The 17,827-nt window shown below is 38.6% G+C and overlaps 2 protein-coding genes across 3 annotated transcripts in view; one reads left to right on the top strand and one right to left on the bottom strand.

Annotated features, from left to right (window-relative positions):
- The window catches only part of Idgf4 (Imaginal disc growth factor 4), a 76,181-nt gene extending 64,322 nt beyond the window's left edge, over positions 1-11,859 (bottom strand). The window contains exon 1 of the mRNA XM_072018484.1: positions 11,854-11,859. The gene's annotated coding sequence lies outside the window, so the exon portion shown is untranslated. The remainder of the gene's footprint in view (positions 1-11,853) is intronic.
- Positions 1-17,827, top strand: part of LOC139995209 (uncharacterized) — an 82,359-nt gene that overhangs the window by 40,185 nt on the left and 24,347 nt on the right. For both annotated transcript variants that reach the window (XM_072018440.1, XM_072018439.1), the window contains exons 3-5: positions 12,895-14,510; positions 14,702-15,706; positions 16,840-17,263. In XM_072018440.1, coding sequence (XP_071874541.1) covers positions 12,895-14,510; positions 14,702-15,706; positions 16,840-17,263 — 3,045 coding nt within the window. The remainder of the gene's footprint in view (positions 1-12,894; positions 14,511-14,701; positions 15,707-16,839; positions 17,264-17,827) is intronic.

Here is a 17,827-nt window from a genome sequence, read left to right as displayed (position 1 = left end):
TATTTAACATTCAGATTATATTATTATTAATATTATTATTTAAAGCTATCGAAGATAAGATTATTCTGTTTTAACTAATTCTGTTAGATCATGGAATATCATAAATTTCAATTAAATTTTACATCCATAGGTGTTACAACAGCATCGATAAATGAAAAAATTATTAACTAAGAACAACAACCACTACTATTACCAATAAGCCAGTAATAGCATCAAAATCAAGGTACAAACACCATTGAAATCTCCCTAACAACTACCAATTGAACGCAACATCGATCCAAAGTAACTAAGTAACTAAATTCAGGCGACATCAGGGCAAACTTATTCGGACATTTCCGAGGGCTGAGGTCGTCACCGTCACCCGGCGTCGCTCTGTTAATACAGGAAATCATGTAAATTCCATTGAACGCAATTGAATTCGTCGATCGAGCGTCACGTTTATTCCGTGCTCGAGGGATCATTAACGAGCGTGACCTGAAATTACAAGGCTCGCGATCATCGTCCTGGACCTGCGATTTCCAACTGATGGTCGAGAAAATTTTGGAGATATTGTGTTATGTCTCGCTATTTACTTAGAACCACTGACCTCTATGCTGCGGTTGTTTACCCAATTTCATATCTTTATGGTCGCAACTAAAAGATACAGACATACGTAGAGATCCGTTTCAGCCATTGCAAGCTATAGTTAATGTTCTTTTTTCGTATATTATTATTTTATTTTTTCATATTTTCTTTATAGTATATTTTTTGTTGTTTTTATTATTTGTATCTTTATTAATATTCTACTTACGTCACATATTTTTGTATCTACAAATTTCGCGCAATCGCGTAAAAATCCGCAGTCTGATAATTAGCTTACACGTGCCATAAGACGAGGAAGATTGGAAATCGCAGTCGTAGGCCAGCTTCGCCGTTGTATACTCGTGTCCTATGCACTCTTGTCCTCACTGGATCGTTGCCAATGCTCGCATGATTCCTTCCTTTTAATCTTCTCTATCTTCGTGTATCTGTCTGTCCTGCTTTTTTGCTGTTTCAACTAAATGATGCAGACGGTTGATGGATTTAGTAATATCTGCTTGTTGATAGATAGGGATAGGGAATTGTGTTTGATGCTGTTTTGTGTCTAGTTATTGCCAGGCTGATCGAAACAGCGGAATATAGAACACTTTAGAATAGAATTCTCTCAAGCGAAAATTTCAGATCTTATTTTCTATGAGAAAGATTAAGAGCAGGGTTAGAGATTTTAAATCGATTAAATTGAAACTACCCAGACACTGGGTATATTACATAAGAGCAACAAGCCTCGGATTTTCTATGTAAAAGTTAGATGAAACTGAGGAATTCAAGATCTGCCATGAATAAAATCAAAGATCTCGAGGTTTAGATTAAAGAATCTAAGATCTTCTATTGCCAAAAATAAAATAAAATGAAATAAAAAAATAAGAAATGCCAAAGAACCCGAGACTTTGCTCTTCATGGTAGAACTTGTATCTTACATCTGACTTGGTTAAAACTGAAGCGAAATGAAATCTACAAGCTTATTAAATTGAATGAAATTTCTTCTCAACGCGTGGCTATGAATAAATCACTACTTGCACTTTCCACAATTAGAAATTCTGTGAGATTATTGCTGCTACTAATTCGCTTCATCGCTTTACTTTTCTTTCATTCTTTGTAATGTAAGCGACCCGTCCGTGCATATTTGATATTAACAGTTGCATACTTCCTCGAAGATTCTGAATTAAACACAGGTTGCAGTGAGAAAGGGACGACTAGAAACTTAATTGGAATGTTGTATGCAATACAAAGTTGTGCAGTGAGTTGAGGCAATCGTTTTCAGGACTTGAGTTGTGGAGGCTCAGAATACTAGGTCGTCCCACTTGCTCACGCTCGACCGTTGTTAACAGAAATAGAACATTCATGATTTATCCTTTCGATGGGTTTGGTCTTGATTCCCCTGTTCTCATGCAAATTGAAATCATTCGCGATCTCGTATTTGAATTTCCATTAAGTTTCACCAAGTTCCAGGCAGATCTTTCTGAGTGCTGCATGAAATTATTAAAGGGCCTCTTAATAAGAAATACAATCCATCTTCGTCGTCTTTTTCCCCTCTTTCTTCTCTTTTAATACTTGAGCGTAGTTTGAAATTGTTTAAGACTTTATGATATTGATATGGATCATGGAAAGTCAATTATAGTAATTTGATTAGGGAGCTATTAAATTTTTCTCCATGTAGAAGAGAAAAGTATGGATAAGATGAGTAATAAAAGGTACTTAATGAAAATAGGAAGATATAGTTGTGCAACTGTTAGATTTGTATCATTATTTAAAGTGGAATAGATCTTGTATCAAAATAATCCCACATTTGATCCACAAAAAGGCAAATACAGAAGTAGTCTGTGAGGTTACTAGAAATCAACTTAAGCAAACAACTTAAAAAATTAAGTTAAAACTGTACAAACAACTATGACACATTTGTACAACAACTGCAAATCAAACTAAACTGTAATAAACAAACTAGAAGCAAAGGACGAATACTTCTTGAAAAATACTCTCACACTTGAGGACAATATCCTCAAATGCACACTTAAATCATTCTTCAAAATATTTCTCCTCATGAATGTTTAAAGAAGCCTTCAAACCACATCAAACCTGTGCAGATTACCAGTGTTAAACTACGATCAAACCAGTGTTTCTACGATAAACCACATCAGACCATCCAAAAGTAAAAGAACCAGCAATAACCATTTAAAAAAAGTCTGCAAACCATATCAAACACGTACAACCATTCTACAACAAATTGCACTAGCTCACCTAGAAATGAAAGAAATTCTCCAAAAATACAGCTACATTTGATGGTAGACTTCTCAAGCTTCAATTCTTCAAAGTATTCCTCGTTATAGTCATTTAAAAAGGTCTTCAAACTATGTCAAACACGTGCAATCGTTTCCTGAGTCCTATTTCTACAACAAACCACGCTAGATCACCCGAAAACGAAGGAAATTCCCCTAAAATACTGCCACATTTATTTAATTGACAAAGAGGCAAACACGCGGAGGTGATGTGTGAAATGATCAAAAAAAAAAAAAAAAGTGTGACGATGATCGTCATCGTTGGCGTCATCGCTTCACCAACCGGCTTTCCCCCTTGGGGGACGACCTGGTGTTCGAAGCCTCCTCTCTTTTAAAAGCCGTGCCAGGAGGGTGGCGGCGACCCCTTTTGACGTAGCAGAGGGGCGGTTATCGATTCTAGAGCTCTGCCCCTCCTCCCCTACTTCCGGATAAAGCGGCGTCAGGAGAAGCGTGTTGGCGACTGACTGTGTATGGTTTTATCTTTCCTCTCTTGGCCTTCGTTTCCTTTTTATCAACCCCCTTTTCGTACAATTTCTTTCGTTTTATCGCCTCTGTTAGTACTTCATTCCCAGTTTGTCCTTCTTATTTACGGCTTTCTTTCTCATCGTTGCTTCTTCGGTTTCTAACAGCGTACAGACCTTTTGGAGTAGAAACGCTGCTGCTGCTTTGTCCTCAATATGAAAAAGAAACAACCGAGGACTTCCCTTTTGCGGAAAAGAAGTTTTGGTTGGAAGATTGTGGTTTTCTGGTTAACGAAATGAGATTGGGATTGGGATTGGGATTGGGATTTTCTAAGATACGTGATGGCGAAGAATAGTAGCAATGTGGGATAGCAGTACTCGCACGAAATATGCTTTTATATTCTTTAACATCGGTTCGTTCGATTTTTCTTCGAATCGAAGCTTCCAAAATGTAATTTGCTTCCTATTTCGTGCCATAGAAACTCTCTGGACTCGCATGTATCTCAAATACCAGGGGACACCCCATATAAATATATTACTCTACCAAATTAAAAATTTCGTATCTCTAAAAATGAACCTCTACATGTTAATTTCTCTGATAAATATCTTTAATTATCTCGCTGAACATATTTCATTCCCCTACCACTTCATTTAGCTTCTTATATATTACCCTGTCTAACTACAATTTTCATGTTATCAAAACATAACCTAAACACGTGAACTCCCTTTGACGAACATTTCTAACACCCTGTACAGCCATTTCATTCCCCTACTATTTCATTTACCTTCTTACGCATTACCCTGTCTAACTACAATTTTCATGTTATCAAAACATAACCTAAACACGTGAACTCCCTTTGACGAACATTTCTAACACCCTGTACAGCCATTTCATTCCCCTACTATTTCATTTACCTTCTTATACATTACCCTGTCTAACTACAATTTTCATGTTATCAAAACATAACCTAAACACGTGAACTCCCTTTGACGAACATTTCTAACACCCTGTACAGCCATTTCATTCCCCTACTATTTCATTTACCTTCTTACGCATTACCCTGTCTAACTACAATTTTCATGTTATCAAAATATAACCTAAACACGTGAACTCCCTTTAACGAACATTTCTAACACCCTGTATAACCATTTCATTCCCCTACCACTTACCTCCTCCATCCACCCAACTGTCTCTGTCCTCTCAATTCGCCTTTCTCTCCTCCGCATTGTGCTTTCCTTGTCGCCATTTTTATTTCCACCGCCTACCGTCTCGCTCTGCCACACGATTTACGCTCATACGTCCCTCCTCTTTTATCACGCTGGTCTGTACGGTATATTCTCTGTCCCCTGCGTTTCTCTCTAATCATTCAGGCCACCCTGTCCTCTCCCTTTGCCCTCTCTCGTTCCACCCTGGAAACTGGTCAAACGAGGACGAGCCAGAGACGAGCGGAAATATTGTTTACGAGATGAGAAAAGGGGTGTGTGGAGAGGCGCCAGAACCGAGGGAATAAATAGAGGGAAAATAGGGAGCCGGGATTTTTCCAAATTCTTCGAAATACTCTGCGTGTACAGAACTCCAATTTTCTAGGTTAGTCTCGCTCTCGGTTTTTCTGTGAGGATGGGTTTCAAAGTTGTGCTTGTTGGCTTCGTTTAATAAGCGTGAATCAACCTTTGGAAAAGTTTCGTCGTTTATTTTCACCCCTCGGTTGGTCGGAACGTTTGGTTTGATTAAGTTTCTGAAGGGACAGAGTGAGGTTAGATTTGGGTTTGTCCGAGTTTTCCTTGGATCTTGCACGTGTTATAATAGCATAGCTTGGAATTACGTACATATTCTTTATTATACAATCAACAAACTTAATTCTTTGGAATCTTAGTTGCCAATGAGAGGGAAATATCGTAATCAATCGCAGGTGCTTCTCTAGTTGGAAAATCTAAGCACAGTAACAAAGAATTCAAGAAATTTGAATATGGTTGAAATTGATTTAAATATTGTCAAAGACGCAATTTAGGTACTTTGATAAGTAAAATTAATTTTAACAAACCTGAAGTTTACAACATATAATTCAACACAATCTGTATCGTTACCCATTTAACATAACCTATAATGAAGAACCTACAACACGAGTGAAAAATTGTGCTTGGAACTAAGTATTAATTTAGTATATTTTTCCAGAAATAAAATGAACTTTGCTCAATTTCGATAATAGCCGTGTAAACACTCAACAATTGATAATAAAGTGGTTACGTCAGTTTCAATGACTACAAATTTACACAGGTATGGAATTGATTTAGATGCGCGAGGTGAAAATTATGAAACCGAGCTGCCATTCAGGTTTTCCTGCCGCCAGCAACAAATTTGCCAGTTTGTTAGCAGCGTAAAATCAGTATAACAGTATTTGAAGCCGCGCTGCGGCGTGGTAGTTGGTGTAAAACGTTTACGTAGCCGTAAGGTGCATCGACTGGAACGGTCTCTAACTTGCACACTCCATTTCCGGTGGACGTGGAGTTTGCACTGGGCTCCGCAACTTGTAATTGGGTCATTTCGATGATACTACACTGAATATTCGATTCGTCGTCGTCCCCTTACTGCATTCTCGTTATCGCGTTATTTCGCAAAATTCAAACATCAGACCATTCGGCATTCTGTAAAGCTGGAAATAATCGTTTTTCATTCTCTCTTCTAGAAGAGAAACTATCGTAGTCAGAGCGTTATTTATTAGAAAAATAATTGCTATTGATTACGGTGGATTTAAATTGGTTAATTAGTTCTAATCGCTTGTAATCCGAAAGTTACTAACGATTATAAATAGGTTAGGAATAGACAGGTTAGGTTATGATACGTGTACCGATAAAATGATTTAAAATTAGTGAAATAAAAGCTGTTTCAGCGAGGATAACTTTATACCTTTTGGAAAATCATAATTTTCCATTTTCTTTGGAAATTTCTATAGTCAGAATGTTGTTTGGGTATTAGAAAAAAAAGTTGCTACCGATTAAAGTGGTTTTGAATTGTTTAATTAGCTTCAATAGTTTCAAATTCAAGAGTTAATAACGATCATAAATAGGTTAGGAATGGGTAGGTTAGGTTAGGAAACGTATACTAATAAAATGATTTAAATTTGGTAAAATACCAATTAAGATAAATAATTTCTCTAACGTGAAAAAGCATCATCCGACGGAAAGAGGGGAACACGTTATTTGAATGATAATGTTTTAAATGAGTTATTGAAGTTTATTCAAATAATGTCCAGGCCCAAGCTTAAACGATTACCTCTCCTCTGTCTGCGCCCACTGGTGGCAACCGTGTTTTGCATTTCGTTTCCCTTGCTTCCTGTTCAGTGCACGTGACGCGCGTTATTGTAAAACAATTTTTATCGCTCGAAAAGCTTCACGCGCATTCATTTCTTTTCTACACACTGTATTTCGTTCCGTTTATCACAATACCTTGTTCAGTCAGTTCACCGATACTGTCGAGGAATATGCGCGAAGAGATCGATGTTTAGCATTATTTTAGTATCCTAAAAATTTGTTTGAGCTTGTCTGAAACCGTTTGCGATGTTAGTTTGTCATACGAACTTCAGCTTGCTTAAAACATGGTTAAAAAAGATATAGTTGAAACCACGTCAAACAAGTTCATATCAGCTACTCAATAAATAATTTTGATGGTTCTTAAATTAGTATTTATCACTAGTAGTTATCAGAAAATGTAAATAACTCCTGGAAATGACTAGATGGAAAACTTGGTTTCTTTATGTTAAGAGTTACTAACTGATAATTCTAGACAATTATCGGTTATTAAAAAATATATAATTCTTGTTTCAGAAATAGCTAAAATAAAAATATATTATTTCATTAATCTAATGTAAACCACTTCGAATAACTTCAAATCCATTATTGAATAATTCTCGATATTCAGAATATCATCTAAGTACTGGTTAGCAATTCCTGATAATGATTAGTCAACAACAAATGTAACTAGTCCGATCCAACTACTTCAAACAAATTCAAAATAATAAGTCTCAAAAGTATCACAAAAATGTAAATATTTGCTAAAAATATTTCAATAGTCCATTACAGTACATCAGATATTTTAATTCAGGTTTTTAAAAAGATGGATTTAGAGAGAAATTGATGTATATACGTCGTGTCAAGAATAACCCATAATTCTAATATTACACAACTGACATTTATGTGATAATGAGCCGGCGCTTTGAAAATTACCCCCTTAATGTATCTTCTATTAAGGTCGGCCATTTTGTAACGTTCCTCCATTATAGGATGCGGCAAGTTTGATGGTAAAGCATTAATTATTGTGGGGTATTGTATACACAGCGATCGATGGACACTTCAAATTCTCTAAAATTGAATCAAGTTCCACTCTCTAAACGTTTTTTCAAATTCTCCTTACTTCAGTCTTCGTGTAAACAACCATACATATGGTTCCCATAGGCACAATTTGTTGCGATTAGAAACATGTTGACCAAAGACCTGTCGGTTATTAATGCTCAGTAGCTTCATTAAAGCCTCCACTCAGTTTAATCAAGTTACAGCAAGTCAATCTAGCCGGCTTTCATTACTCTCAAAAGCGAACGATGTTATTCTCTTGAATTACATATAATTGAATGCTTTATCGCCCCCTTTTCAGCATTGATTATCTAATACAATATGGGTTGCAGATAGAGTTCCAAAATGATTTTCAATAAAATTCCAAAAATTATTTTCCATTTACCTGTACTCGGTTCTATGTAAATGAAATTAAAGAGAACATATTCTAGATACATAATTTCAAGGATATCTTCGTTTAAAGGATTTAAAGACACGATAGACATCAATCAGTGTCATGAGAAACATCGTTATAAACAGTGCAATTTTTGATAAATTTTTCCTCTATCTTTACCATGCTATAAAGTAACGTCCGACGATAAATTTCTAGTTTTATGCCGCCTATATCGCGGTGGAAATATCACGGGTCAAGGTGTTTTCTGAGAAAAGCGAAGAAATGGAAGGAGTTTTCAAGAGATGTGATACTCCTCCATGGGGAGGCTAAAGGTTGCTCGACGTTGCAGAAAAAAGTGGCAATGTTACGCGCGTGATAAAATGGCGCGCTGCGCTCGCTCTCTTTCATTTCGTCCATTCGAATGCAACGTTTCGAACATTGGCGACGAAAGTCCGAAAATATTTCTGTAAGGTGTGAAACTTTCAATGTTTGGTGGAAAATTCAATAATTGGATATGGGTCAATTAATTATCGCACGGTATCTCTGATTTTGTAAGGAGCAGATGAATTATTAAACAATATTTAAATAGTACAGGATCATTATATTTAATCTCTTAATATTCTATTGTATTAATTTATATTATACGCGAAAAATGTTTTATTCTCTTCGAAAGTTAATATACAAATATTTAATTAAAGATTATCTAGTGTTTATTCGTCTCATTAATTAAGGAAGCATAGAGAAGAAAATTTTGGGCGCAGTTGCCTCCGCAGAGCTCGCCCATCGTGTGTAAGTGAAAAATATTGGAAAAGTATTCAAGTCGTGCGGACCGATGAATGCGAAAATGATGCTTCTGTAAAATTCTATGCATCCCTAAGCGAGAGACTCTCTAGTTGTGTAGATGAACTCGGCACTCTCACATATGCCTAGGGAAGATCGTTATTTTTAATGTTCTCTCCACATCGTTCACCTAAATATGTATCAAAGTGATGTTATGGTAGATAAATTTCTCATGCATACTGCCTTGTTTCTCCATGAAAAATATATTATCGTCCGATGGAATAGGAAATATGAAAGCAAGCTTGTTCAATACTTTTTGGATGATTTTTACCTACTAGAAAGTATCAAGAAAAATATACGTTATATTTTAGTCTTGCAGGGAAAATATGAAAAACATGCTTTAAATCATTTCGTAGATTTTACTAGTGCTGTGAATAATTATTGTATCAAGTTCTAGTTTTGCTATTTCCAGAGTTCTAGAGTTATTTCATTTCAGCGTTCTGGAACTCCGAAACTCTAAAGCTCTGGGACTCTAGAACTTGGGAGCTCTAGAAGCTTGGAACTCTAGAACTTCGGAACTCTAGAACTTCGGAACTCTAGAACTTCGGAACTCTAGAACTTGGGAGCTCTAGAACTTGGGAGCTCTAGAACTTGGGAGCTCTAGAACTTCGGAACTCTAGAACTTCGGAGCTCTAGAACTTGGGAGCTCTAGAACTTGGGAGCTCTAGAACTTGGGAGCTCTAGGACTTGGGAGCTCTAGAACTTCGGAACTCTAGAACTTGGGAGCTCTAGAACTTGGGAGCTCTAGAACTTGGGAGCTCTAGAACTTGGGAGCTCTAGAACTTGGGAGCTCTAGGACTTGGGAGCTCTAGAACTTCGGAACTCTAGAACTTGGGAGCTCTAGAACTTGGGAGCTCTAGAACTTGGGAGCTCTAGAACTTGGGAGCTCTAGAACTTGGGAGCTCTAGAACTTGGGAGCTCTAGAACTTGGGAGCTCTAGAACTTGGGAGCTCTAGAACTTGGGAGCTCTAGAACTTGGGAGCTCTAGAACTTGGGAGCTCTAGAACTTGGGAGCTCTAGAACTTGGGAGCTCTAGAATTTGGGAGCTCTAGAACTTGGGAGCTCTAGAACTTTGGAACTCTAAAGCCTGAGAATTTCGAAACTCTAGAACTTTGGAATTCCGGCGCTTTCGAATTCCGGAACTTTGAAATTCCAAATTTGTGAAACTCTAGAACTCCATAACTTCGAAACTCTAAAACTCTGGAACTTTAGGATTCTCGAATCGCAGAATTATAGAATTGGATCGATAACGTAGGAATAAGTATCGAAGATGTATCGTAATACACAAACATACATAAATATCTGAAACTGCCTGTAATGGTTTTATTGGCATCGTAAATTATAATTGCGCAAATAGCTAAGTTTCGCACAGGTTAAAAATTATCGTCTATAGCCAAAGGATTTTCCATTGAAAGCAAACGTGTGCCTGTACATGCGCGGAAAATGAATTCCAAGAGCGAAACCAGTTTCACAACAGACACATTGATAATCCCCTATTCATTAGCGGATATCGAATTATTAGCCGAGTGAAATTATTGACAGTATGTTATACGTCTCCTTCAGACCCAATTTGGAAAAAAATGAAATCGTAGCTTACCTTGATGATTACAGCGATATCTGCTTTTACCGGCTATATCGCCAGGATGAAAGTATTTCCTCATCGATTAGTCAAGATTAATCTTCGCGGGATGAAAATAAAGGACATTGGGTAATTCATTGCGCTGATTACGCGGTACTCTGATATGAAATTCGTACGTAATAGCACAGGTGGAGGTTTAACGATGTCGCTAAATTATTCAGCCGATAGTTAGCTTTTTGTACCTGAAAAGCTTATCGTTAAAACATAAATTTAGATAATTCATACGCAGGTGATTTATTTTATGTGGAAAATTTCTTGCAACTAGGTTAGGAATTCTAACCTTATGAATTCCAAACCAATCCGTAGTTTCTCCTGTAAATGATTTTTTTTCCTTTTTTAACCACATACGAATAAAATGATGATACGACTGCGACGAAAAATTCTTTAAGGCAGTCATAAGAAAAACGAGAATGTCGAATACAGGCAGTGGATATTAAAGTCGAAATGACACGAGATACGAGCCTGTAAATTTTATAAATGGCGTATAACGAGGTTCGTTTTGTTCCTGAATGTCTTGTAAGGTTAGGATTATAAAATAATCTGTACAATCAGATGCATAATATGTACTCTCGGAAGCCTGAAAATATTGCTGTGTCAGATTCATTGAGAACGAAGCCAAGGACGCGGATGCAAGTTTTATGGCGATTCGGTGTAGCGAAAAATTTCGTAAAACATTAACAAACGCGTCTCAGTGGAAGCGAAGCGTCGCTATTACGTCCTGTATATCGCACCAGTTGGCAGCTCGCCCGTGAAAATAAACGCACCTCAACTGAAACAGCCCCTTCGACATTCCAATCTCGATAGACTTTCTGTACTAGACCAGTTTGGACATCTGGATAGCCACCTCTCAGATTTTTACTCAACTTTTTTCCATTATATTAGTCTTTCGCAACGGAGTCATTGTTCTGATTTCTAATTCAATTTCAGATTCAATCTTTCAGGTTCGAATCTCGTTCGATTTCCAAGTATGTCTATCGATTTTTCGTCCCGCTGCACTTTTCACTAAATTTCATCTAAGTCGTTTTGGCAATAAAAACGCAGGAGAAACGTATTACTAGGAAATAGATTAAAATACAAAATTCGAAAAGGGAACTGAGATATGGTAATGTTATGTAATAAAACTAAAGTCCAAAAGGCTATTAAAATTACCTGAAGAGAAATAACATTTAGGAGTGGATATTGTTAAAAACAATAATTAGTTGAATTAGATTAAAAAAGAATTAGCATTAATTAATTTTCTCATTGAAGAACTACAAGGATATGTTTCTTCCATGGAATCCAACAAGTTTTGATAGTGGAAGTTAATTCACCACAATGAAACACGGTCAACTCTGGAAGGAGGTTTTTCGAAAGGATCAGGACTTGGGTTTCCGGCTCGTGAAACGCCTTAATCGGCTTATAGTCAGCGTTTAATAACTTCTACACGGGATATTAAACGGAGAACCACCGAACTTATTACCAGAACCATTTTCGCCACGTGTAAATCTGTTTCTCTCTGACAATGAAACCTTATTCAGTCGATGGACACGAGACTCGACGATTGTTCAGATTTAGAAATTAAATTGGCAAATTAAACTTAGAACTTTGGAATAATAAGCACGTAGAAATTAATTTCTCGTAATTCAATTGTTCCGTGAATTTATTAACCATTTAAAATTTATTAGAAACGCCATAAAAAGTATATAGAAGGCGAGCGTTTGGAGATTAATTTTCTTTGCTTCGAATAATGATAGTAAGGCTGAGAATAAAGAAGATAGTATAGGAAAACGTAGGGTGGGGATGTCAATCTCAAGATGTCATAGGTTCTCACGATCTTCTGCAGAGGTCCGTGGATGTTTACGACCACATCGGGCAAGCAAGGAATTATTGATCTGTTTCCATGCTTATATAACCTGGCCTGTTTTTTTCACTTCCGTTTGCGTAGGCTGCATATCTCATTTACTAGATGCATACCATCGTCTGGGTATTTTAGTTCCACCCCTTGGATATATGCGATCCATGAGTGCTATTTTGAATATCTAGTCGCGTTCTATTAACTTTCTGCAGACCCTGAAAATTAAAATAACTGATATTTGGTAACATCCATATAAGTCGATGAAACCATGAAATATCAAACTTCTGCAACTCTTCTTTAATTCTTGAATACGTTTTCTTCTCAAAATTCTCTCTTTCGTCATCCTTTGTATAAAAAAGAAAAAAAAGAAAGAAGGAAAATAGAATTCTTAACCTATATACCAAAAATTCTGAAATTACCGAAGTACTGATCAATTATAGTATCTAAATCACATCCAGGTTTCCCGTGTAAATAATTACCATGATTATTAAGTAATTAGAAAAAGAGAAAGAAATGCGAAGGACTAAACAATCGTCATTTTGAATTTTCAGAAGCTGCCTCGGCGGACGTGGCTGGTAGCAAGACGAGCAGCGAGGCTGCGGAGGTTTTCGGCGCAGCGAAATTCTCCCCGGCACCGACGGCATCGTCCGCGGCGACGACAGCATCGTCCCCGTCGAGCGACGTCAGGATGGTCGCCTCAACTCACAACCTGGATGATCTAGGCATGAGCCATACGGCCAGCGCGAACAGCGACCGTCAGCAACAACAGGAAAAACACTGTCACACTTACAGATCCGCTCAGACGGCTCAAGACAAGAGAAGCAGGCTCAGCAACGTGATCAATAATCTCAGGAAAAAGGTTCCTGACTCCAGAAACGGGGACTCCCCGAGGAAAGAAGAAGACGACAGGAACAGCGTTGAAAGGAACCTCGAAACTCTGGAAAAATATGTGATGACGGTGTTGAATGGAGTGATCAAGGACGAGGAGGACGATGACAGAGAGGTAAATAGAAAGAAAGAGGCCGAGAAGGGCAAGGAGCCGGAGAAACTGCCCGAGGATCAGGAAGACGAGGATTCCAAAGGTCCAGCAGCCAAATTCGAACCTTCGAAGCCCAACGAAAGTAGAACAGAGGCTGCTGTTTTCCCGTCGGAGCAGCCTGACAAGCCAGAAGCAAAAGAAAGCCCCTTGGAACGCCAGAAAGTGGACAGGATTGAGAATTTTCTGAGGAACGAGGAGTCCAATTTCCAGGAGAGTCTGTCCGAGAGTGTCAGCGAAGAAAAAGAGTCAACCAAAGTGGAGAGAGTGGAAGAGGAGGATATTCGCAGGATTGGTAAGGGTTCTTCCAAAGAAACAAAGTCTGAGGAGCAGTCTGCCCAAGAAACAGCAAGAAACGATGAAGAAGAAAAGAAAGAAAATCGTTCCTTGGGGACGATTATCATGGAGAGGCTGAGTGAGAACCAGGCTGAGGATAAGAGCAGCATCGATCCTGCCAAGGAAGACTGCAGGGAGTTCGTGTCTGACAACGTGGAGCTCTGGAACGTATGCAGAGATCTGCTGAATGACCTTCTAAATGGCATTAATCAGCTGATCGATGAGAACGGCCAGGAGAAAGAGCAAACGAGGACGTTGGACAATTCTGTGGAAGAGTCCAGGGATTCTAGGACCCAGGACTTCTCCATGACGAGCTTGCATTGCAGTTTGCCCCTGGACAAAGTGGCTTCTGTGCTGCAGAACTGTCAGACCAGTGAATTGGTTGTTCCACAGTCGCCTTCGTCGTCCTCATCTGCTTCTTCGTCGTCTTTCTCGTCTCAGGGCTCGAAATCTCCTTCTAAACCACCTTCTCCCACTGTCAGGCATCTCTGTCTATATTGTGACAGGAAGTTCATGTCGATATCTCTTAGACAACGACACACAGAGAGGGTTCACCAGCAAGGTGGTGGTAGAAGGTCAGAGAGAAACTCGAGGAAACCGTCACAAAACTGTCAGTATTGTTCTGACAAGTGTGCTGAGAGTCTGGAGGGCTTATTCCAGCACATGGTTAGCAACCACGGGGACAAGTACCATGGATGTTTACAATGCTCCACTAGATACCTCACCAGGGAAGCTTTAGCCGGTCACATGAGCGAGAATCATGGTGTCAGTGTGGAAAGGAACCTTCAGATTCAGGTTAGGGTTAGGTATAATAATAATAATTGAGAATCTTCTGAAAAAGGTCCTACAGATCTAGATGTATCCTAAATATGAAGCTCCAAGTTCTAAATGCCAATTTCCATCTACTTCTGTACCTTTTACCTTTCCAACGAATTAAACTAAATTCTTCATTTTTTAAGTAATATAGTTTTCTACTTTGTCCACAGGAGAAAATGAAGGATCCTTCGCCCTGCAAGGAGCTAGGCAACCAAAGCCCCCGCGACGCTTCAAGCCCCAAAGAGAGAAGACCAGAAGACACCGCCCACGAGCATCGAGCAGAAGCTACGAACACTCTTCTAAAGCCGATGCATCCAGTGAAGGACAACTTCAGCAATCCAGGCAGCCCAGAGTTCGACAGTTCCTTCTACAGCAGCGTGAGCTGTAACATTCGAGAAAACCTACTGCATCACCTAGACGGCAAGCTCCAGAGCTCCTCATCAACAGTCACATCCACCAGTTTATCCGTAATAGACACCAAACCTCAGCAACAACCTCAACAGTCCTTCTACGAGCACAACGTTAATCAGATCCAGTTCCCCATAGACATCTCCCTGACTGCTGCGACACCAGTTTATTCTAAAGAATACAGTAACGAAGAGTACGAGAATAACAGCGAATATGCCCAAAAACCTGGCAAGAGCAATAGGTCTCATCCCAGAAGAGTGTCCTTTGAGAAGTATAACTTCCCAAGGAAGTACGATGGGAAGGAGCAGTGGACATGTTCCATAAAAGACCTGAGCAAGTTCGATATCTCCACTCAACTATCTCTAAGGAAGAAACAACAACTTCTGAAAGAACGTCTTAGTTTAAACAGGCTGCGCCAGATCACCGTTCTTGCTCCCTCAGAGATAATTCAGGATGAACAGAATCTGGATTCTAGGAGTCCTGAAGAGACTGATGACGAGCCTTTGGTCGTGGCAAACAGCCCGGATGTCGAGCAAACGTCTCGCTGCGAGATCGTCAAGTCTTCGGAGGTGCCTGATGGCTCCGAGGCGAAGCAACTTCAGGACACAGAGTTCACTGTGGAATTTGGCAACTTCCTGAGGCTCAGGAGGTGGGACGAGAATACTTCGATCGAGGCAGCTAAGAAACAGGAAATTATTTACGCCGAGCTAACCGGGGAATGGTCCAGGCCGAGGGTCTATATCTGCGGCGCCTGCGCCTCCAAACATGTGAGTCCTCAATGGAAATATTTAGGCGGTGAATGGCGTTATTTTGAGGTGGTTATTGGAATAATAAATGGTCGCGTTGGCGCACACGTTATTTTCGGATGCTCTGATTCATACCTGGAGGTTGTCTCGAATTGATTTTGAAATGATACGAGGACAGAATATTTTTGATGACCACTTCGTGCTTTTTTCAAGAAATCGTATGGATCTATTAGACAGAATGGTCAGAACGATAAATCACTGGCAGATTTTTTCTAGAAATTTGATGAATAATTTATTTAGTTATTTATCGAACTAGAGATCAAATTAATCAATTCGTGGTCTTGTAATATTCTTATCGGAATATGTATAATAGGATGTAATTCACTGTTTAATACTCTATAAACTTTTTGAACATCTCAATACAATATATATATATACATTTTTGAGAATTCTAGAAGCGTAGAAGTCTAAAAGAAGAAGAATTTGTTGTATTTAGCCAAAAAGTTATTATTCTCTGATTTTGTCGAGAAGTTTCGACATAGAGTTGATGATGGAATTGTCTTGAGAAATAGTTTGGAAATTGACACAGTCGACATTTATGAGCGATTAGCTAATTAATCAGCCTACTTGATTGGTAACTATCGATCGAATTGCAGAGCAGTTGAAAGGACATCTCTTCATGTTGATTGACAATTAGCTGTCGTTGAACGAATCTCTATTGATCGTCCTGCGATATTACTGTCGATTCCAAGTCCAATCGTAATAACCGTGCATGCCGATCGTTATTATCGATCGAGTTAATTGGGACGTTTGCTTCATGAAATTGTCCCGTGAACTAGAACTTCAGATTGTTGCTCGAAATTAGCCTAAAATCCTTTTCACGGCCCAGAACATCAATAAATAACAGAAAAATCATTAAAAGTCATAAGTTACTCGCCAAAAGCTGTTTAGTAGGGTGCAATTTTGATTTTTTTATTAGATTTTCTTGAAATAAAAATATAGTAAAATAATTGTACAAAACTTTAATTCATTCAAATGTGGCCACTTATCTGGCAAGGATTATTTTATCCCTTGTTTCACATAATAAAATTACTTTGTTAACAAGCAGTAATACAACAACGACGCTAATCACAATTACCGTTTTTTCGTCACAGGTAACTTTGAAAGAAATGGAGGACCACAAAGTGATCATGCACCCAAACGTCTGGTGTTCCCACTTCGAGTTTTCTGGTGACCAAAGGGAACTTTACAAGCACCTATTTCTACCAGGAAAGGACGTACCCACGACAAAGGCGAGGACGGCTATCTTAGTGGAGAAGGTGTGCACCAAGTGTTCCAAGAACTGTACCACTTTACCAGAGTTGCACAGGCATATGCTGGAATGCGGAGGAGACCAGACTTGGTTATTAGGATTATTTGGCAATGGAAAGAAAAAGTGCAAGTGGAGACCGTTTGGAAGTCGCAGTAGAAGGCGAAGGCAGCGTGGAATGAAGAGAAACATTCAAAATTCCCAGACTCCAAGGGTGAACACTCCTAAGGAGAAGCAACCTACGGGGCCAAGGGTCAGGCCTAGCGACAGTGAGTGATTACTTTCTTCAATTTCATTTTACCTAGTTTATAAAATTATCAGCTCCTTTTTAAATCATCGATGAACAGCAAGTACTTCAGACACTATAATAGTGCAGACAGGACGTTTTAAAAATTGCAGGATCCCTCTTTATACTTCTCATCAATGGAAAACAGATTACAATGCTAACCACGTAAATGCTTTATTTCAAAAAGGAAACTGCTTTTGAACCAACATAACTTTACACACGCAAAGACAAGTTTTGATGCTTGCGTTTCTCAGTACAAGCTGATCAAGTGATCAATAGGAGAAGTCATGTAATTAACACCTGCTACTGGACTCTGATTAAGCTGTCATCTTGTAACCCTCTGCTGCTGTAATTTAGCTACCCTTTCACGGGATTTAATGTCCTGTGAAATATAAATTTTAATTAGCTTCCATTAAAGCGCGAATGTTGAGTTACCCAGCGTAACCAAATAAATTATGCTGCTACATCGGAATAAATTAATTTTTACAGCAAAGATAATACTTGTTTTAGGATAAAAACTAGTGTAATACATTGTTAATTACCCACG

This window comes from Bombus fervidus, chromosome 15, assembly GCF_041682495.2.
Source record: "Bombus fervidus isolate BK054 chromosome 15, iyBomFerv1, whole genome shotgun sequence".
Lineage (NCBI taxonomy): Eukaryota > Metazoa > Arthropoda > Insecta > Hymenoptera > Apidae > Bombus > Bombus fervidus.
The sequence above is the reverse complement of the archived record's forward strand: the minus strand, read 5'-3'. Positions and strand labels throughout refer to the sequence as shown.